The sequence below is a fragment of the Chinchilla lanigera genome, unplaced genomic scaffold (genome assembly GCF_000276665.1).
Source record: "Chinchilla lanigera isolate Chin_1 unplaced genomic scaffold, ChiLan1.0 scaffold00030, whole genome shotgun sequence".
In the NCBI taxonomy this organism is placed as follows: Eukaryota; Metazoa; Chordata; class Mammalia; order Rodentia; family Chinchillidae; genus Chinchilla; species Chinchilla lanigera.
In genome coordinates this window covers 15402876-15425894 of record NW_004955431.1, presented here as the reverse complement: position 1 = coordinate 15425894, position 23019 = coordinate 15402876, and the positions used below count along the sequence as shown (strand labels likewise).

The 23019-nt window shown below is 49.3% G+C and overlaps 1 protein-coding gene across 1 annotated transcript; it reads left to right on the top strand.

The window, feature by feature from the left end:
* The first annotated feature begins 8243 nt into the window (after nucleotides 1–8243).
* On the top strand, nucleotides 8244–15249 carry LOC102016506 (translation initiation factor IF-2-like). The gene is made up of 5 exons (XM_005387901.2): nucleotides 8244–8294; nucleotides 10957–11109; nucleotides 11651–12076; nucleotides 12138–12517; nucleotides 14005–15249. The coding sequence occupies exons 1-5, from the start codon at nucleotides 8244–8246 to the stop codon at nucleotides 14084–14086; spliced, it is 1092 nt and encodes a 363-aa protein (XP_005387958.1). The 3' UTR covers nucleotides 14087–15249.
* The last annotated feature ends 7770 nt before the right edge of the window (nucleotides 15250–23019 follow it).

Here is a 23019-nt window from a genome sequence, read left to right as displayed (position 1 = left end):
AATCAACCGAACTAAAGACACAGATTTTCTCCATTGTTGCTTTTCGTTTCCAGGGTCCTACCCTCCATCCCACACTGCGTTTAGCTGTCTTGTCTCCTGCAGTCTGTGACTGACCTTCCATCTTTGGACTTACTTAACCCCCTTAGAGGCTATTGATCAGCTACTTTGTTCTTCCGTGTCAGTTTGTTCGATGTTGTTTCATGATTGGACTGAGGTTACATATACATATTTCGGTAGTATCTGTCCCCTCCAAACAGTTTTGGGATTCTGTCTTTGCCATGTGTTATGGTCTGTGTCTGGCTGTCCCCCCAAAGCCTCATGTGACTATGGGGGGCTGGCTTTTCAGAGGTGGCCGAATCTAGTTTGTGATTGGCTCGTGGTCTAATGCTGGCTTAAGGGGGTGTTACACCCATCCTAGGGTGGGTAGTTTACATATGATGTAAGGCAGGGAAAGAGGTTTGTTCTTCCTCCTCTCTCTTACTGTTCTTGCTGTCTTCTGCTGCCATGAACTGTTGCCCTCCCAGATGGTCCCTTTCCAGCTCTGACTCCTAGTGGCCTCGAAGAAGTTCTCCATGGATGTCCTGCCTGCTATCACACGAGACTCAACTGTAGAACTGAAAACAAAGCCAGTGAAGATCTTTAATCATAAATGGTGTCCTCTGACACTCAGCATGCTCAAAAGAGCACTTAGGACTCTCTCCCTCATGAGCTGCTGTCCCTTCTCACATCCCATGCCTGTCTGAAACACACCCTTACTACCCTGTGTTTATCTGCACGGCCCAGCTTGCTCCTGGAGTGCCAGCCAGCCAGCCACCAGGTTCCGCTGCCTAATCCAGGGCTTGTCAGACCCTTAGAGGACATCAGAATTTCCAGGAGGGCTGCTTACGGATTCATGGAAGAATCCCAGGGTGCTGGCCCACATCTGTAATCTCAGCACTCTGGGAGGCTGGAGCAGGAAGACTGAAAGTTCAGAGGCAAGCCTGAGCAATTTAGTGATTTATCAAGACGCTGCCTCTAAAAATAAAAAGGGCTGGGGATATAGTTCAGTGTGAAAGCCCTGTGTTCAGTCCCCAGTCCTGGAGAAAGAGAGAAGGAGGGAGGGCGGAAGGGACAAGACCAATGGAAAAGATACAAGTGCCCAGGTAGGGCTGACTTTGCTCATGAAACTCTAAGTATCCCCCAAGTTAATTCCCACCACGCGCTTCCTGGATTTAGAGAAGCAGCCGGGACGGTTCCCTGCAGCTACACCGGTACCAGCCTGCCCACCCCGCCTGCCACATCTCCCTGGAACCTCAGCAACCACTGTTCTCTCCAACCAGACGCCATGCCCATGCCCCTGCCTTCCAAGAACACAAATCTCCCTCTTCTGAAGGGTCCCGCTCCAAGCCAGCAACCTCGAGAAGACTTTTTACCTCCCCAGCCATCAGAGTTCTTCCTTCTGGCCAGGCCTGGTGGCCTGGCGTCTGTAATTTCAGCCCTCTGGGAGACTGAGGAAGGAGGGTCACAACTTGAAGCCCAGCCTGGCCAATTTAATGACTTAGCAAGACTGTCTCAAGAGGGTGCGGGGTTGGGGTGTAGCTGAATGCAAAGGTTTTTGGTTCAATTCCCAGTACCACTAAAAAATGCTCTTTCTCCTAGTACTTGCTAGCAATGAAAGTCAGTGATTATAACCGTGAGGTCAGACGGTGTCTTCCGTGGTCCAACTCGCAGTAAGTTCTCAGCGCCTTCTTTCTGCACGGCGCTCGCTTCTGTCACTGTGACTTCTAGCACAGTCCTCCGGTGCCCACCCCACGCGCCCTCCCACGCAGGCACACCGGCACAAGCGCAGAGAGGGCCTCCCGGAAGCAGAGGATGGGTGAATCTGGCCGCTAAGGGAGTGCAAAGGCACCCGAAGGGGCTTGGCGTCTCTTCCAAGGACCGAGGGTTGCGAAGGAAAGTGCCCCAGCCGGGCGTGGGGGCGGGGCTGGCTCTGCCGCCGAGAGCCAGGGCGGGTACGCGGGGCGCCCCTGTGAGTGAACCTGGGTCTGATTGAAAGTAGAGATCGGACAGCGACCCGGGTGTGGAGCCGAGCCCGGCTGCCTGCGGGGAGCGGCGCGGGGCGCTGCGGGCGGCCGCAGTGCCAAGGGCCACCGGCAGGCGTCTCCTCGGCGGCTTCGGAAGCTAACGTGAGCGCAGCAAATGGAGGCGCGGGACACAGGAGCGGGAGGGGGGACCCGGCGGCCGCGTCCCCGTCCCCGCGCCTGCCGCTCCTGTGGCCCGGGATCGCGGGCCCGCGACGCGGGGAGGCTCAGCCCGGCTCCCGCCCTTCCCTTCCCTCCGCGCTTCCCGGCAGGAGAGGGGCCCTGGCGCGGCCGTCTTTCTGTCTCTCGCGTAGGGAAGCTTCCTGACAGGTCCCGTTTGGAAACAGGCGCCTCGAGCGATCGGGGGAGTGGCAGCAACAGAAGTCCGGCCAGTGACAGTCACTTTATTTTGCAAACGAAATTAGTTTATCTCACGGCACCGGGGATGGAACCCAGGGCCCCGTGCCTGCCCGGCTGGGCCGCACCTCTGAGCCACCCCCGCGTCCCAGCCCCGTGCCTGCTGTGCCTTCTTTGCTTGCTGCCTTTTCTAGACAGCGCTCGCTAACCCTAAGCCGCCCCGGCTGGCCTCAGACTTTCCTTCCTCCCCAGCAGCTGGTTTTACGGGCCTGTGTCATCACACCGGGCCACTTTCCTCTCTTAACAAATGGGTACTGATTATTTACCAGGTCGTGGGTGGCTCTGTCTGTGGGGGAGATTCGGTGGTGAGCAAGGACTCAGACCCTGCCCTGGCCACCCAGACCACCGAAGAAATGACTTCTGGGGTCCAGGCCTGGAAAATCCAAGACGTGGGTTTGCCTCTTGTTCCAAGCAAGTTGATGCAAACTTGCTTTTCCTTGGGTCTTTTCACTTCACTTAATAGCATGTTCAAAGAATCTTTACTGAGGGCAGACCTCAGGACAGGCCCGTAGTAGTAGGCACTACTAAAATGCATCCCTGTCCTGAACGACATTGTCAGGACAAGAAAACAGGTTCACACAGAAGCTAGCAGTGGTGATGGACTCAAGAATAGCCAGGACAGAGCCGCTACCAGCTCCGGAGTCTAGCACAGACCCAAGGCTCAGCCTGAGCTATGGAGAGCAGCACAGAAAGGACATCAGCTGTCCGCAAGTCTGAGACAAATAACAGAAGCACCCAGCTCCTGATCTCTGGTCTGCTTTGCATTCCCTGAACCGAGACAAATGCATTTCCTGAAGAGCTCCTCGGAGGTGGTATCAAGCACAGACCTACTTCTATCTCTCGTGAAACTATGTTCTCGAATCTGCCAAAATTAGGACAGAGAGGTTCACTCCTGTATCTATGCTTATGTAGCCTAGTTTTTGTTTTTCTATTGGACTCTGAAAAATTGTTTTGGGGTGGTGTTTTTTTCTTTGTTTCATTTTTGGTATTTTGTTTTGTTCTTTGGGTTCTTGGCTGGTTGGTTGGTTTGTTTTGGTTTGGTTTTTTGATTCTGGGGATTGAACACCAGGCCTTTTCTCTGAGTTATATCCCCAGCCCTTTTTTTATTTTTTATTTTGAGACAGGGTCTCACTAAGTCCCCAAGTTGCCTAGGCTGGACTCAAAGTTGTGCTCTTCCTGCCTCAGCCTCCCAGAGTGCTGGGATTACAGCCATGTGTCACCATGCCCAGCTCCTCATCATTTGCTCTTGAAATGGTGAAATTCTATTTGGCTTTTTTTGTTGTATTTGTTTTGTGATATACGTTTTTAAAAGTCAGAATTGCCAGAAAGCCCTTCCTGGCTTGCTTACTAGGTTAACAGAACAGTGACCCTGCACTTCCAACCTCCGAGGGAAGACAGGCGTGGTGGCGCACGCTTATAAGCCCAGCACTGGAGAGGCTGAGGCAGGAGGATCACTGCGAATTCTAGACCAGCCTGGCCTACAAAGTGAGTTCAAGGCCAGCCTGAACTGCATGTCTCCAAAAAAAAAAAAAATCTCAGCACATAACCAGGGAAAGAGGCCCAGATTCTGAAGACACGCTCGTAGCTGTGTGAGGACAGGCGAAGGCCGTGCTGGAGACAGAGCTGGAAGCTGCCTGGGCTTGCTCTGCGCTCACATTGCGTCCCTTTTCTCCAACTAAGAAATACAGACTCTGCTATAAACACTGTAATTTGTTTTCTTTAAATTCATAAAACCACACAGACATCTGTGTTCAGTGTCCTCTGGATTCTGTGCTAATACTACCCATCTACTCTTGTCTTTTTTTTTTTTTTTCTTTTTGAGACAGGGTCTCACTGTGCAGTTCAGGCTGGCCTTCAGCTCACTTTGTTTCTCAGGCTGGCCTCAAACTCGAAACGATCCTCCTGCCTCAGCTTCCTGAGTGCTGGGATTACAGGTGTGCGCGACCACTCCTGGATATTGTTCTCTTCAAAAACAGAAAGCTTCTGTCTCCCTCGCAGGAAAAGCATACCAGAGTCTTGTTCACTATGTTGTCTGTCTGTCCATACACATAGAGTCCTGACTGACTGCCTAGAATGCTGCCGTCCTTACAACAGGAGCCTTCATTTCCTTTCTCAGCTGTCGAGTGCTAAGTCATTCTCCTTGGGATGGACGCCACGTATTATCTAAAAAGATGCTCAGAAAGCAACATCAGCAGTTATTTCTGAGGGTGGTAAGCACGTCGGATATGGAAAAAAGAAAAATCAGGTAGATTTCCATCATTCCTCAGATGCACTCAGAGAATGGCACATAGTTTCCATGAAACCAAAATCTTTCTCATCTCAATCTTACAGATTCCAGACTATGTTTCAGAAAACGGGCATGCTTTTGAACAGTTGGGCCCCACTGTCACATTGAAAACTTTGGAGGTGTATTCACATAGAAAAACTATATTAGTAGACCAAAAATTTTTTAAAAATTGTTTTAGCAAGAAAAAGGCAGCCTGGCCTATGAAAATTCATAAAATTCTACAATAAGAAAAAGTCTTGGGCTGGGGATATAGCTCAGCGGCACAAGCACCCGCCTTGCAAGGCGAGGTCCTGAGTTTGATTCCCGGTACCAAAAAAAAAGTCTAAAGGATCGTCCAATTCAAACCCAGGGATAGGGGAGTGGCTCAGTGGCCCAGCACTAACCTAGCATGTGCAAGGCTCTGAGTTCATGCCCAAGCACTAATAAATAAATAAGTAAAATACAAACACATTCCGGTCTTTCCCACATCGGAGGATACACACCTGGCGGCAGACACTCCCCAAGTGGCTTACTCTTCCCAACTCTAAGCAGTATTGTCAGATTCTCAAGGCTCCCTCCTCTTCAGAGCCCCTACTCCTCACTCTCAGAAGCTTTTCTTTGGTAACTTTGCCATATGGCCACATTTTACTCACTGAGACCAAAAATTGCTCATTGAGCTAGGCCTGGTGGTACACGGCTGTATTCCTAGCTGTTTGGGAGGCTGAGGCAAGAGGATCTTCATTGGAGGTGATGGAAACAGGAAGTAAGGATTAGTTGAAGGGAATGGATCATGGAGTGTGACCTTGAGGACTCTACCTGGTTCAAGGCTAGCCTTGGCAAATTAGTGAGACCCTGTCTCAAAATTAAAAAATAAAAAGCGCCGGGGATGTAGCTCAGTGCTCATTTGGTCCAACCCACTATACTGCAACAAAACAAAATAAAAAATCTGCTCATGGAATTCGTAAGGCGTCTCAAGGATGAAAGAAGGACCCAAACAAAGCTCTCTGGGCCTTATATTCTATGGGTGCAGACAGAAGACAAACTGCTAAGTCCACTCACACCGAGTGATAAATAAGCACCATGGTGGAAATAAAGGGTAGACTGGCTGTGAAAGGGGAGCGATTTTAGGGTGGGAGGGAAGAGCACCCCACTGAGGAGGAGGCGCTCAGACAAAGCCCCGTCTCGGTGCACAAGCTGCACCGTGCAATGGGAGCAGGAAGAGCAAAGGCGGCAGGGATAAACGCTTGAAGTCTAAGGAATGTCAAGGCCAGTGTGGCTGAAACGGAGCCCATGAGGGAAGAGAGGCAGAGAGGGAGACTGGAGAGGCAGCCGGGAGCCACGTGGTTTTGTTGTGGAGCCGGTACCTCACGGTGGAAAACGCTCTGCACCAAGGAGTTGGAAGGCAACCAACTTTCTTACGCCAGCAGCAGGCTGATGGGAAATCACTCCCAAAGCATCAGCCCAGAGCCGGCTTTGGGCTTAGTTTACATAGGTTTTGCAAGCAGGAAGTACAAAGGCTTAAAAGCGTGGTGAATTTTTATTGGGCAGCATCCGTTATCCTTCGTTGCTGAGCAGAAAGTCCTTGAAACAAGTCAGCAAACAGGGTATGTTCGGGACTAAAAGTACAGGCTGTGCTGCTGGGTGCCGTTGAACTGAGCTGCGTCAGGTTTTCTCTGGTTTGCAGCCGGATGCAGTCAGCCAAGGCTGCGTGACCTAACAGACGAGCTACGTGGTGGGCTGCGTGACCTTATTTTGTCCTGATATGGTGTCAGACTACTAGTTGATTCTAATTGTTAAAAATTTCCATCCCGGTTTAAAGGCTGCTTTGCTTAGGATCCAAGAGGTTCGTTGTGTTGCAGGCTTGAGTGCTGATGGGCTTTTGGAAGGTGATTGGATCACAAAGCCTCCAATTTCATCAGTGGACTAAGTCATCAGTGACATCACAATCTGATGGCATTATTGGGAGGTGATGAAGACAGGAGGCGGGACTAGTTGAAAGAAGTGGCTTGTGGGGTGTGGCCTCCAGGACTATGTCCAGTCCCAGCCCCTCCTCCTCTGGCTCTCTCACCCTGCCTCCTGACTGCCATACCCTGTGCCCCCATGTCCTTTCCTCGGCTACACCCTTCTGCCGTGATGGTTCTGCTCCTCCACAGGCCTGAAGCAATAGACCCACGTACCATGGACTGAAACATCCAAAACCAGGAGCCAAGATAAATCTTTCTGTCTTCGAGTTGTCTATGTTGGGTATTTTATCACAGTGACAGGAAGCTGTCCAACACAAAGGCTGAGGATCACATTTTGCAGAGTGGAAAACAGGTCCACGGCATACATTCAAGACCCTGTCTATCTTAGTTTCTGTCTTTTCTTCATATTCTGGCTGGTCAAAGTCTCTGTTAAAAAAAATAAAAAGCAACCCAGAATTGTCCCTAGTATTCCAGGGGAGGCCTAATTAAACCAAGAAGAGCAGGACCATCCCCTCTTTTATTCTGATGTAATGTTTCTTCTTTTTTTTTTTTTGGTTTTTCTCGGGTACCAGGAACCGAACTCACGACCTTGCGCTTGCCAGGCAGGCGCTTTTGCCGCTGAGCTAAATCCCCAGCCCCTGATGTAATGTTTCTTTAATAACAGCTGAGGCCTCTCTTGTGTATTTTGGGAAATCATTCATGGGGTCTGTTTACTTTCACACGTGGTACCCATAAGACACATTTCCACCGAAGTTTCTTCCCACCCCTTCCCCTCCTGCCTCCTGCGTATATCTGCTGACATCTTGAAGCTTCGGGAAACACCATCCTAGAAACTGAGTTCTGACCTTCTTAGAGCAAAGACTTTATTGTATTTGCCTCATCCTGACTCCATTTCAATGTTCAGATTCCAACAATCCTGAACTGGTTTGGATGGCTGTTAAGGGGCCCAATTATGGAATATTATACTATTATATTCTATCTGATTATACTTGACACAACCTCTTTCCAACCAAGTCCATCTGGAGGAGGAAGTGGTCCTTCCTACAGCTTTCCCCTGCAGACAGCAACTACGCAGTTGACTGCAGTTAGCAGTCCATTCCCTGGGTATCAGCCCACATCACACACCCTGGAAACGGAAGGGCAGAGCCCCAGCTACCAGGGCGGGGACTGGTGACTGTGCCTCCCCTACCTGCCTATTCTTCCCCCTCCAACAGCACTCCTGGGCAGCGAGCCTCAGTAATTGACGGAGCAACCCACTTTTAAAAGTCCCATGCTGGGCGTGGTGGTGCACGCCTGTAATCCCAGCGCTTGGGAGGCTGAGGCAGGAGGATCGTTGTGAGTTCGAGACCAGCCTGAGCTATAAAGTGAGCTCAAGGCCAACCTGAACTGCATAGTGAGAACCTGTCTCAAAAAGACCAAAAAAAAAAAAAAAAAAAGTAAAAGTCCCACGTTTGAACAGCTGGAAACAATCTACATCTCAGGAGGTGAAGATATTTGGAGGACTGAATTCTCCTTAAGAGGTCAGAAGACGGAGGTATGGTGGCCACGGACACAGAGAAAGGACACAGTGCCCACCCCCGGGCAGCGGTGCGCTGGCAGCTTCCTCATCCCTCTCCCTGGGCCTCAGTTTTTACAGCAGCAAAATGAGGAGGGAGAACGAGCCGGTCCTTAATATCCTTTCATCTTCCACTTCCTACAAGCTTTGTGAGCGGGAAGGATTTACACAGAGCTTCATCTTGATTTTATTACGCACCATTCATCTTCCTTCGGGAGCCTGAGGCAGCCTGTGCATAGGGAAGTAAGTGGCTCACGCCCTCCGGGGTGATTTAAGAGGCGTTGAGAACTCAAAGTCTCTCCATCAGAGCTGTGCTACAGCCAGGCCTGGCGCTCTCCGGTCCTCGAGCCAGACCTGGGCTGCGGCACTGTTCTATGCGATTTCAAGTTCAAACCACAAGCACCTATGTCGCTCACTGGAACGTGCAAGCCTGCACCTCTGGATTCCCTAGGGATGACATGAGGATGGTACCCAGCAGAGTGGCTGTCACCAGAAAAGGGTGTTGCAGCGCTAGACAAGCCTGGGGGAGAAGCAGTGCGGCAGCACCCCCCAACAGGGAAGAGCTAGGCCAGGTGGGGACCACCTGGGGCTCCGCCTGAACTTAGGAAGGTGAGGGGTGGCTCTGGGCCCTGCACAAGCTCTGCCTCCTCTACAGTCACCTGAGCCTCTTCTCTCCAGCGAGCCGGAGCCGAGCAGGAAGGAGGGGAGTCCCTGACCACCGTCCGGGGCTCTGTGCTTTCACCATGTCCCCCAAATTCATGTTAGAAGCTTGATCTCCCATACAGAGGTGCTGGGAGGTGGAGCCTAAAGAGAAGTGATGGGGTCACCAGGCCTGCAGCCCCATGAACAGAGCAACAGGGGGCCAGAGGAGCAAGTCCATTACCTAGAGAGTGGGGGACCGCACTGCCCCTGTGCCTCCTCTGCACCTGCTCCACCACGCTGTCATCTGCCACATTATGGTGCAGCACCAAGACCTGCCAGGACCCTGAAACTGTGCCCCATGGCCCCAGCTTCTAAAATTGCGAGCTACTCCATTTTTGTTGTACTCAGGTGTTTTGTCACAGTAACAGAAAGCTGACCGAGACACTTTCCAGCAAAGGGGAAGCCTGACAGTAGCTCCAGGAAAAGAAGACTTCCTTAGAGGCAGCCTCTCCCCACTTCCACCATCTGGACAGAGAAGGCGAACCCTTCAGAGACCCAGTGCCCAGACTGCAACGCAAAACCCACCTATTTGTTGCCCAGTGCTAACAGTGCAATTAAACCTCAGTGTTCATCTGCTGGTGTGACTTGGCCTGCGTGCTGAGAGGGCTCCACGTGCCCACCGTGGCACACGTGGCACAGGTTCGCCACCACTGGCCTAGACTCTGATCACAAAAGCCTAAGGAGGAGCGGGGCATGGCGGCACACACGTGGAATCACGGCACTTGGCAGGCTGAGGCAAGATGATCAGTCCGAGCTACACAGTCTCAAAAAACCAAAACCAAACCCAAAGAGACTAGGGCTCACTAGCCACGCGAGGGAGAAGGTGGCCTGCATCTGTTGTAGCAGTAACTTAGCTAGGAAGTACTGAGGCCGCTTCTCCTTGGCCCAGAGGCCCCCTGCATTAATGGGAAGTTGGCTGTAAGCCTAAGGAACTATAGGCATCCTCCCATCCACGCCCCCAAAACAGATGTCAGGCTTCATGGGGTGTAAGCCCCACACTGGTGGCTTCAGTTCCTAACCTGAAGAAACGGAGCAGAGCGAACCATGAGGAGACCTTCCCAGCATTTGTGTGGGTGTATTTATGCACATGGCAGCTGCACAAGGTTTAGAAATAAATGAAGCGTCCCATAGCACCCTGAGGTATTATTCTACCACGGTGCTTCTCAAACATCAATTCTCTCTGCAGTCTGTTGGAACACATGTAGACATTAGACTTGAGACTAGGCTGCTTACGGACTTTCTTAGCAGGCTGGGACTGTCAACTCTTCATCTCATTCCGGGGGCAGGATGAGGTGTTCTGGTGACTTATGAGTGTGTAGATATTAAGTAGTAAAAATGGCCACTGAAGGGGCTGGGGATTTAGCTCAGCGGCAAAAGCGCCTGCCTGGCAAGCGCAAGGTCGTGAGTTCGGTTCCTGGTACCGGAGAAAAACAAAAAAAAAAAACCACAAACCATCACCTCGTACGTATCCATCTCCTTGTCTCCAGGGTAAATACCTTGTAAGATCAGTGGCGCCAGAAATCCCTGTTCTTCACAGTGCAGCAGAAACTTCTGGGTATATTGTAAGAACTGCATTAGATCTTCTAGCACACACATGTGCGTGTGTGTTTGGAGACCAGGTCTTGCCTAGGCTAGGCTCCAATGTGTGATCCTCCTGTCCCAGTCTAAGTGCTGGGATTACAGGTGTGTGCCACTGCACCTGCCTGACCCTTCCAGTTTACTATGCCACCCCTCCTTACTACTGTACATTTCCTTTGTAGCAGAATGGAACATGGGGGATTTTTCAAATCCAGTTGGATACTGCAGGGATCCTAGCCTCCGGCCCAGGGAATTTCCCTAATAAGCCACAAGACTTGGGTTAGCCAGAGATAATAGCTACTCAAGTACACACTTTAGAGAGGGTGCAGGCATTCTGAGACTCCTGCTAATGAAAGGCTACAGTAAAACCCTGAGGGGTAAAAATGCACTGATTACGTCCATTGTGAAATACAGGTCTGGAAGGACCTAAGCACGTCCTTGTCTACTGCAAATCGGCCTACTTGTCTTCTAAACACGGTGCCGGTTCAATGCATGTTGAAGCTGACTCACGCTGCCCTAAGCTCCCCGCCGCTAAATTGCATCATAGCTAGAAATTTAGAATTAGAGGTTTGAGACTCAGTGAGGCAGAAGGACCGTGTGGTCACTGCCAAGTCCAGAGCTCCCTCTGCTCATGACTAAAACAGGAGTGAAGCAGCCACCTCATTGCCAGAAGGGTTGAATACATCGAAGTTGGCAGTGCTCTTTCCCCAACACCGAAACTATTTCTTGCGTGCTTGCTGTAGCTGGGCCTGCCCCAAACACACACACACTAGGTAGGGACTGCGTGCTCTGCGCAAGGGGCCGCAAACACATCTCCTCTCTACGCACCCTGGCTGGGGTGACCAGCAAGTGGCTTTCCCTGGACCTGGGTTGTAAGGGTCACCTTATTTTTTGTGTACGGTGCAGGGGACTGAACCCAGAGTCTTATGCATGCCAAGAAAGCACCATACCACTGAGCTATGTCCCCAGCCTTCAAAAGCATTCTTTTGCGAGAGGGTCTCAATAAGTTGCCCACTTGTGTTCCTCCTGTCTCAGCCTCCCAGGGTGCTAAAATGACAGGCGTGCACCAACGTACCGGGCAGGCCACGTGTATTTCCCTTTATCAAAGCTACCTGTTCTTTACAATCCACTGCCCCAACCAGCGATCAAGATTTCTGCTCCAAGGGAACTTCCTTCTCTCCGCCTGCTTGCCTGCGCAAGCCCGCCCTCCCGTTCCCTCGCCTCTCTGGCCCTCCGCGCCTTGGTTTCCCCGTCCGCAATAACACGTCTCGCCGCCTCTCCGTCCGCGCTGAAGGTCCGCGGGGAAACGCCGAGCCCGGAGCCGGTCGCCTCTCCCGTCCGAATTTCGGACCAGCGTCTCGGAACCGCCTTCTGCCCGAAGCTGCGGAGCGGCGAAGCCCGGGAGCCGCCCGCGGCCCTAGGGACTGGCGGAGGGGGCGGGGCGGGCGAGAGCCCGGCCGAGAAGAGGGGGAGGAGAGGCCGGGCAGGAGGCGGGGGCGGGGCGACGGAGGGGGTAGGCGGGGCGACGGGGGAGGTAGGCGGGGCGACGGAGGAAGTGGGCGAGGGCGACGGAGGGTGGGCGGGGCGATGGGGAGGTGGGCGGGGCGAGGGACGGGGCGGACGGGCCTCTGATCGCTGCGCGGCCCCGGGAAGGTGCGGCCGAGGCGCGCGGGGAGCCGAGCGGCGGTCGCTCCGCGCCCTCCCTCCCGCAGCCCCGGCGTGCGGGTATCGCGCGCCCTGCCTGCCCGCGACGCGCTCGGCCGCGCAGCTCCGGGAACCCGGCTCCCGCACACTTCCGGGAGAGGGAGGCGTTCTTCTCCCGAATCCGCCGCGCCCTGGGTGCTCTTTGTGTTTACAGTGGAAAGTTACAGTTTAAACACGTAGCCGAGGAAATAAATGAGATTAGCAACCGCGGGCTTCGCTTCCGGGACGCTTTCTTGTTGTGTCTTGAGCCGGGACTCTGCGGGTCATCCGTGTAAGTGCGACCGGGCCGCCGTCCCGCGGGCGCGGCTCTGCTGGGGACCTCGGGGCGCGGCCCCCCAGCCCGCTCTGGTCGGCTAACGTCGCGGGGTTGGTGGCGTGGAAATGATCGTGTGCGCGTTGAGAGAAAAAAACAGATACCTAAATATATATCTACATATAATCTATCTATAAAATTGTTAAAATAGTCCCTAAAACAATCACAGTCCTAAAGAGTGAAGCCGTGTCTTCTTCTGGAGTACCATTACACCGTGGAACTATTCAAAACCCTCGCTGGTTACCCCACAGTCACTGTCCTGCATAAAGCAACTTGATAAAACGAACAGCGGTGGCGAAAGCTCAATTGCTTGTTCTACATGTCTTGTTTTAGCATGTTTAGCGTTATGTCACAGGTTGTAAATCACACAGCATCTGCTGCGTGTGTGTGTGTGTGTGTGTGTGTGTGTGTGTGTGTGTCCTCAGTTCTTGTTAGAGAGGCAGACAGACGCGGGTAATATCTGCTCTAAAGCAGAGAAGTTCAACTCAGAATTCCTCAGCGCAGTTATGAAGCAGATGCGAGCAGGGTGTCTGCTAAAACAAGGCTGGTTCCTAGAGACAGTTTGCTTCGTTTTCCTTTAAAATCAGTTAAAGGCTAGGACGTCACAAATTTAAAGTGAGCTGGTCACTCCAGAACCAGAACAAGGCATATTTACAATGGTAAGGTAATATAATAGACAAAATCGAATTTACAAAAATCGGGCCCTGAGGCCACACGTCTGCCACACTTATATAAAATCAAAAGAAAATGTGATGCACGGTTTAGTAAATTACACCAGCAGTAGTCAGAAGGCTGTCCCTTCCTGTCAGCAGGGTGCATAGACAAATGGAAACCATTTCCCTACCCTCTGTCCCTGTTACCTTATATACTTTAACTCCCTGGGATTTGTTTTTTGTTTTTTTGGGTTTGTTTGTTTGTTTGTTTCTGTTTTTTTTGAGACAAGGTCTTACTATGTAGTTCAGGCTGGCCTTGAGCTCACTTTGTAGCCCAGGCTGGTCTCAAACTCGCAAGATCCTCCTGCCTCAGCCTCCCCAGTGCTGGGATTACAGGCATGAACCCCCACGCCCAGTGACTGCCTGGGATTTGGATATTCCTCGTCAGAGGTTGCATGCAGGAGCCCCAGAGGCCTGAAGTTGAGTCCTATCTGTTGGGCCTGATGCCGTGTATCTTAAACTTTTGAATTAGTTGTGTCTATTTCAGAATTGGGAGGTTTCTCGTGAAAAGCTGGACTGGCTTCTCTGAAATATGAGAAGACCTGGCTGCCCTGGGTGGGACTGTGGGCTAATCTGCACAGCAGGGTTGGATATGGGGTGTCATTCTGCACTTCCCTGCGGTCTACACACCCCTGCCCTTTGACCTGTTAAGATACTTGTCTGTCCCGTGCAGATGCAGTTCCTAGTCCTAGTCCAGACCGACTGCTTCACTCAGCACTCTCTCTTTCCTAGGACTATTAAAGTCAAACGGGACCAAGCCATGCTACCACCTACACTTCATGCACATAAGGTACACGAAACTCTCAAATCTTGATTTCCAGAAATGCATTTGGGCAAAGTCAACCAATCAGAAGCTGGCTGTGTACATTTCCTGAAGACAAGCACTAGGCAATGTCTTGGTTCCCTCTATTCTGCATTTTCCTGAGATGCAGTGGGATGTGGTAGTGCTAGCATGTGTGGTCTCAGGAATAAAACTCAGAAATTTGATTCCCTGCTCATTACTTGCTGTGCAATGCTCGGCACCTTACTTACCATCTCTGTGCCCACTTCCTTAAACCCAAGGTGGTCACCAGCGTGCCACTGAAGATTAAGTCTTTGTAAAAGCGCCTGGAGCAGTACCTGACAGAGTAACCACCCGGAACAGGAGTTTCCCGCGCTGAGATTTCAGTTCCAATGTGAGTGCTTGAGCATTCTTAGATCTTTTCTGTAGCAGCAGAGTCCGGACTTTGACATACAGGAAATTTCCTGGGATATCTGCTTACAGTACCAGTTTCTGGGTCCCTCACCCAGGATTTTGATTCAGGAGGATCCAAGTGGGCCCCAGGGAACAGGCATTTCACATTTAATTCTGGAGCAAGAGTTCTCAGACCATGCAAGGAGAGCCTACCCTGGACCGGCCCTGTGTGGCCATTCGAGGGAATGCGGTAGAGAACCAGGGAGGAAGTCCAGGGCGACTCCCCGGCTGGTCCTGGCCAGCGTGCTGACCCTGCAGCTCCGTCTAATGCCCTCTCTGGATCCCAGCTGTCTCCTCATCAATTCACGGGCATTTATTGAGCCCCTACTGAACTTATGCAGAATGAACACTGGCACTCAGAGCTCGGTGAAGTGGTTTCTGGCTTCAGGGGGCTCAGGAAATCGAACACAAAGCCCAGGGCCCTGGGATTCACGTTCGCTTCCCACCACCAATCATTTACTACCATGCCTAATACCATCTTCTTCCCAAAGGCGCTCCGCAGTACCATCGTCCACCCTCCCCCAGTGTGCATTTTCATATAATCCTACAGAGCCTGGTATAGCAATCACTTCTGCGTCACTCCTGAACACTTAGGCCAATAGTTTAGGTGCTCATCAGATATTTTTAGAATTTAATTTCCTTGGACAAACTTGTCCTCAGGAATTAGTTTATGTTCAACCATCATGAAACATCTTATAAGAGCCAGGCACAGTTTTATAAACTGGGGACACATGCCAGGCATGGTGGCGCACGCCTGTAATCCCAACACTCGGGAGGCCAAGGCAGGAGGATCGTTACGAGTTCGAGCCCAGCCTGGGCTACAAAGTGAGCTCAAGGCCAGCCTGAACTGCATAGTGAGACCCTGTCTCAAAAAGACAAAAAAAAAAAAGAAAGAAAAAAGAAATTGGGGACACAGCAGGGGACAAAATTAAAAATCCCTGCTGCCTTGTGGGTCCTTGGATGGGGACTCAGGCTATATAAACAGCGTGGAATTTTTGTCAGTTCAGTTGTTGTCTGTGCCCTGACATCTGCTGCAATCTTGTTTGCTCTGTGACAGCCACTCCATTCCTCTGCCAAATGGACTTGTTTCCTAACTGTGGTCTGCACAGGCCTTGTCCTGGTGGTGACTTTATCTGTAGCTACAGAGCTCACCATGTAGGCTCTTTTGTGCGTGCGTACGTGCGTACTGCGTACGTGCATGCGTGCGTACGTGCGTACGTGCATGCGTGCGTACGTGCATGCGTGCGTACGTGCATGCGTGCGTGGTCATGGCACCACACGCACACAGGCCAGACAAGGGCTCTGCCACTGAGCCTCCCTCAGCCCACTTGTACTGTACTTTGAATCCAGCATCCATGTCTTTTCCAGGCTTTAACCAAGATCAGGCGTTCTTTTCCAAAAGCCAGAAGCTGCCACAGTAGACTGACTTTTAAAAAGATAACACGTATATTCCGTGCTTGGAATCTTTCTGTTGAGGTTGGCTGGACTCTGTTGCCTTGTTTGTTTTATTATTATAATATTGACTTTCTTTTGAAGTTTCTGAACCAGTATGCCACACAGAAAAATAACTCTGACTACTTTGAATTCCTATTCTATAAGTTATTTTGAGTAGTTTGGTGAATAATTTATCAGTAAGATATAATGCTATCTTTCTGTGATTTTAAAAAATAAGTTTTGCTGTATCCTTATTGAGCTGATTGGATTTTTTCTGGGCCGAATACTAGCTCTGGAGAAACAGAAGTTGTATTTCATCATAAAAATGAGCGGGGAGTGTCCATGTACCAAATATTCCACAAAGTAGAAAATTCAAGTGAAGAAGTATAATTTTCAGCAGAGCCCAATGGTTCACACCTGTAATCCCAGCTACTCAGAATAGTGATGTAGGAGAGTCACAAGTTCGAGGCCAGCCTGGGCAAGTTAGGAAGACCCTGTCTCAAAATAAAAAACACTAGAGATGTAGCCCAGTGGTGGTGTTTGCCTAGTGTGTACAAGCCCCTAGGTTCAATCCCCAGTGGAAAAAAAAAGAAAAAGTATAATTTCTATTTATTCTCTAGAGTGAGAGCTCTTTGTGAAAATTGCGTAAGATGTATTATGTCTATCTTTTTGCATGTATGTACTTGACCTCTGTGATCTTTGGCTTACAATGTGATCTATTATTTCCCAAGTCTAGGGGCTGGGGATTTAGCTCAGCGGCACAGCGCCTGCCTGGCAAGTGCAAGGTCGTGAATTTGATTCCCGGTACTGGAAAAAAAAAAAAAAAAAAAAAAAGATACCCAAGTCTAAATGACTTCCTGCTAGAATTTGAACTGGATTAATATAAATTCTTTGAGAAAAATTAAATATTGATTGTACTTTACGATTGTACTTTATGTTATGGAATGTAAGACGAACGGTTTGGTTTGGGTCTTCCGACGAGGCAGCACGTGAATACGCAGCTAGAGTTAAATGTGTTGGGTTATGGATGGTCTCTCTCGCCAGCAGCACAAGTCCAGACTGCTGCATCAGGACTTCACTGGAGTCTGCGCATGTACAACACCCGGGTGTGACAATTACTAGATCAAGCTGTCTATCTAGCCAGCTGGAGCTTTAATACTGTACAATCTGGCTACCTTGACAGGATAAGAATTCAGAAATTACATTCTCCTTTCCTGGCTATACCTTTCTCTTTCTAAAGATGAAGAAAGAAGGTGGGCTGAGGGTAAAAATCTGAACCTGGGCCTATATAATAAAACCACTGAAATTCGTTGAAGAGGGCCAGAGACATAGCTCAGTGGCACAGCACCTGCCTGGCAACCGCAGGGTTGTGAGATCGATTCCTGGTACCACACACAAAAAAAAACAACAACAAAGAAATTAGTTGAAGAGGACTTGTGGGAAACCCACTTTTCCTTTAGCTGATGCCTTCCCTACACACCCACTGAGCTGACATTTAGAGATCAAAATACGGTGGTGCCTTGGTTCACGAACTTCATTTATTCCGCGAGTCTAGAAAAGATGACCACCTTCGTGTTTGTGCAGGAAAGATGGCCGCGGTCATGTCCATCACGCAATGCAGAGTTTGCTAACAAAAACAAAATTTTTGCCAAGCGCTTCCGTTTGTGAACCAAATTGTTCACAAACAAATGCCTTCGTGAACAGAGGCACTGCTGTAACCTGAATGCACAACATAAGGGGGGTGTCTTCTTTTTAGGCTGGAGGCAGATACAATGAAAGATGAGCTGCCCGGAGAGGCGCATATGGCATTGGTAAAAGGGAACAAAAAGAAAGGTAACTTTCACAGACAAATAACAGTATCAGCAATTCTAGTTGTTGTGCTTTTTGTTTTTGTTTTGAGACATGGTCTTGCTATGTAGTCCAGGCTGACCTCAGACTCACAGTAATCCTCCTGCCTCAGCCTCCCAAGTACTAGGATCATAGGTGTCCACCACCATACTTGGTCAGATTCTAGTTTTTGCTGGATTTCCCTGGGTACTCCTCCTAACAGACATTTTCACTCCCCTCCCCACATTGCTCCAGTAAGATCTTTATGTGTGTGTGTGTGTGTGTCTTTTTGAGACAGGGTCTCACTAGGCAGTTCAGGCTGGCCTTGAGCTCACTTTGTAGCCCAGGCTGGCCTCAAACTCGCAATAATCCTCCTGCCTCAGCCTCCTGAGTGCTGGGATTACAGGCGTGCGCCACCACACCTTGCTGTCCAGTAAGATCTTGCAAGCACTTGGGGTTATTGCACTTTCCCACTGTAGTAATTGGTAATAAAATCTCTCCTGTTGTGCATATACATATAGATTTGTTCATTTTCCTGCTTTGATGAAATTATTTCAGAAATTGAGCTGTTAAAGTTTGTGTTTTAACCTGTTTTTTTTTGAACAAGAAATTTTATTAAGAAAGGAGTCAAAAACCCCATTTGTCTGTGTGTTCTAATAACTCAAACCAGTATCTGTAATTTTTCATATCTAAAACTTACACAAATAGGCTGTGACTGTAGCCCAGTGATACAGTACTTGTTTAGCATTCACGGGGCCTGACTTTTGATCTTTTGGCACCACAAAATGAAATCTACAGTGTTACCAGGGTGGCTTCCTTCAATCTGTAAAGAAAGTTTTTGCTCTTTTTTAAATTTATTTTTTGCTGCACTGGGGTGCAGGAATAAATTAAGTTCGCTATGCAGTTCAGTCCAGGCCTTCACACACACTAGGCAAATACTAAGCACTAAGCTACACCCCCAGGCCTCTCAGCCCCAAATTCTGTGTTTCATTTCAAGTGGAAACAGCTCTCAAGGTTATTATCAGTCAGAGGAAACCCACACATTCTGGTGAGCGATGGTAAATCACCAGGTCGCCAAGAGTTCTAGGGATTTTCTTTCCATCCTCACCAAGGCCAGTGTTTGCTTAAGACAGATTTCATTACATTATTAGGTACCTCAAAACTTAATGATCAGTTGTTTTTGTTTTTGTTTTTTTATTGAGACACAGTCTCACTATATACTTCAGTGTGGCCCTGAACTCATTATATAACCCAGGCTGGCCTTGAACTCATGGCGATCCTGCTGCCTCAGCCTCCCGACTGCTGGGATTACAGGCGTGCACCAGCTAATGGTCAATTTTGATGACGAGACTTACCGCTGTTTTAGAATTTCGTTCACTCTATAAGGCAGCTGCGGAAACCTACACATGTGTACTAATACGGAAGACATAAATGACACGGGCTGGCTGGGGGCTGTTTGGTTTTTGTTTTAAAGGGCAGACAGAGCTGCGGATGAAGGCAGATTTCTAATGTACCCAGAGAACAAAATCAGGAACAACAGCAGGCTCAGAGAGGGACCCTCCAGCTGGCTGAAGAGGAACTAGGAAGAGACCAGGAGAGTGAGAGAAAGCAGAGCTGCTCATTAGGCCGGTGAGAAAGTCAGGGCAAGGAGAAGAACAGCAGTAGAAGAACCTGAGGAGGTTTTCACCAACTTCTAAGATCATTTTACTGATTCAGAGAAAATACAAAGTTTTAACACAGCCGAAGATAAGAAGGGGAAGCTTTTCTCTTAGAACCAAGAGTTCCCATGAGTTGAGGAACCACCTAAAGCGGCTTGAACGTGTACCCTGGGCTAGGGTTAGAACTGCTTCACTGTGGCAGAGGGTATTAGGTGGCCTGCCGTCTTTCCTTCATTGCCTAACGCTTTTCAGCGGTACAAACATTTGAGCAAAGATTGGAAAAGACATATGGAAAGTCGCGTTAATCAGGAACATGAAAATATCGAGTCAGGCTGGGTGTTGGTCTTGGTGCCTCGGGACCGTCTTGTTTCACGAGAGACACTCTTGTGGCAGGGAGGAGGATGGCCATGAAGTCACAGCCCTGCTCCTTAAAATCAACTTCAGACGCTCGAGGGGACTCCCAGACACCCTTTTCCGAATGAACCATAGCCAACTCTGGATGTCATGAGAGGAATTTTCTGCAAGCTTTTTTTGGATATATTTTTATTTTTATTTTTATTTTTATTTTTATTTTTATTTTTGAGACAAGGTCTCGCTATGCAGTTCAGGCTGGCCTTGAGCTCATTTTGTAGCCCAGGCTGGCCTTGAACTCGAAACGATCCTCCTGCCTCAGCCTCCTGAGTGCTGGGATTACAGGCGTGCGCCACCACGCCCAGCTTATATTTTTATTTTTACTGCTGTGACGGGGGTAGCGAGTGAAAATGAAGTGATACTCCCCCTTAACATGGATGTCAGCCACTTCAGAACAGCCAGGGGCTTCCAGAGGAACAAATACCTCCTGCTGTTTAAATAGCTAACCTCCAAGCCCATTGAGAAACTGCCCCTGCAGGTATTCTGAGTCACCATGTGATTCTGAATGTGTCCCTTGACCTCTCCCCAGGCTGATGGGCAGTTAATGTTTTTCCTTCCACTAACTCAGGATGGCTCCTTGGGGATGGAAAAAACTAATGTTGCAAAAGCCCAGTGCAAGTTTTTTAAATGCTGCAGGAAAAATCAGGTATAAATCTCTTCTCTTTTGTGAATTACGGCTGCTGTGTGAGAGACACACGGTACACAGTCTTCTTGGCTCAGGGACAAAAATATCCATTTCTCTGTGATTCAGAACCAAAGGTGGAGCAACAGCGTGGAAGATTTTAAGAAAGGAAGTCGAGTGTCCTTTTTAGACTTGCAAGGCAGCGTTCTTTTCTGACGTCTGCAGAGAAGAAAACGTGGCCAGCATAAAAATGTTTTATTGCGGATGCCTCCGTGAAGAGATTCGAGGGTTCAAATCGCAGACGCAAGCCTGCTGATGTGGCTTTGCCTCTCTGCAGTCGAGGGCAGCACCAAGTGTTCCTACAGGCTGCTTTGGCTGCTAGCATAATTATCAGGTTGTAGAAGGTTTCTTGATTACTTTTTGTTCATTCCTAGTTTTTTGTTTTGGTTTTGGTTTATGGGTTTGCTTTGTCTTTTTGAGATAGGGTCTCACTATGCAGTTCAGGCTGGCCCTGATCTCACTTTGTAGTCCAGGCTGGTCTCGAACTCCACACGATCCTCCTGCCTCAGCCTCCCGAGTGCTGGGATTACAGGCGTGCACCACCACGCTGGCTTGACTGCTTTTTGTTCATTCCTAGTTGTCGGCCCTTTCTTTTTTTTTTTTTTTTGAGACAGGATCTGGCTATGCAGTTCAAGCCAGCCTTGAGCTCACTTTGTAGCCCAGGCTGGTCTCAAACTCATAACGATCCTCCTGCCTCAGCCTCCTGAGTGCTGGGATTACAGGTGCATGCCACCATGTCCAGCATCCCTTTCTTAAAACATACATATATCATGCCTCCCTGTGATCTCTTGACATGCACATGTGGGGACCAGAACACTTTCTCCTGTTCACAATCTATGTGTACAACACTTCTTTCACAGTGCGTGGTTGCCCTCAGCAGCTGCTTCTTCATCGGCATATTCGGGGTTTACATGTCCTACTGCCTATGGGCATATTGAGTCACAGGGCAAGGTCCTAATAAGAGGTAGGAAATTGTCTAAAATTACAGCAAGCAAACATAGGTGCTCATTTTTTCTTGGAGGGAAACACATACAGCACACAACTCCACTAAAGCTATTTGGAAACGGTCTTTGTTACAGATCTGTCCAAGCGGGGTGAGGTGAGACAGGTAGCTAGCAAACTGGCGCTCGTAGCAGTAACCAGGAGAAATGGGCCCATATTCCTGAACAGCACAGCTCTGAAGGAATTAGTGAGGGACCAAGATTCAGCCCTAAATCACCCACTAAAGTTCAAAAGATACCCCTTCATACATGGGAACATGCGTTGTGGTGGCTACCCAAAGAGAAGAAAAGTTTGAAAAAGTTGGTTTGCTTTTTTTTTTTTGTCTTTTTGAGACAGGGTCTCTATATGCAGTTCAGGCTGGCCTTGAGCTCACTTTGTAGCCCAGGCTGGCCCCGAACTCACAAGGTTCCTCCTGCCTCAGCCTCCCAAGTGCTGGGATTACAGGCGTGTGCCACCACACCCGGCTAAAAAGTTGTTTTGGTTAGTTGGGCTTTTGGATTCACCAGGCCATCAATTCTGAGGCAACCTTAGCAAACACAAATGTCTGTCCTCATATTGAGATTCTATTCCTAGGAAAGCTTGGAAAATCAAACACCTAATTTACTTAGTGTGTTTGTCAGCTTCCCGTTACTTGAGAAGATACCTAAAATAATCAGCTCGAGAAGACAAAGGTAGAGTTAGGGATGTGGCTCGTTGGTAGACTGTGCGTATGTAAGGCCCTAAATTCAATCTTTAACACCAAGAAAAAGGGGGAAAAAAAGGAGGAAAGGTTTATTGTGGCTCACGGTTTTGGAGGGCTGTCTGGTAGTTGGGCCTGTGGCAAAGCAGCACATCAGAGTAGGAGCACATGACAGAACCTTTCCCCTCACGGCCAGGACACCAACGAGAGGTGGGAGAGAGCTGGGCCCCCCACCAGTTGCCTGAGGTCTCCCACTAGGCCTCACCTCTTACACGTCCCACAGCACCTCCTCAGAGCACCAAGCTGAAAACTAGCCCTTACCACCAGGGACTTTGGAATCCGAACTGCAGCGCTTAGTCTTTCATTAATTTGGCCAAAAAACTTCCTTAGTGCCTATGATGTATGAAACATTATGCCTAGTCCTGGTTTTTTGTTTTGTTTTGTTGTCTTATTGAGACAGGGTCTCACTATGCAGTTCAGGCTGGACTTGAGTTCACTTTGTAGCCGAGGCTAGCCTTGAACTCGCAATGATCCTCCTGCCTCATCCTCCGAGGGTTGGGATTAGAGGCATGCGCCACCACGCCTGGCCTCCTTTAGTTTCTGCAACTGTGGCTTTAGGCTAATTTGCAAAACTGGACTATCTGCTCTAAACCTCAAAATCTTTTTCTTTTTTTTTAATTTAATTTTTTTTTTAAAACCTCAAAATCTTATTCAAATGATTTTTTAAAAAATTCATCAATAACCAATTCTCATTCAACATGCTGCATGTAAAAGAGCATTCCCATGACCTAAATACTTCATTTTAAAACATCCCTCAAAC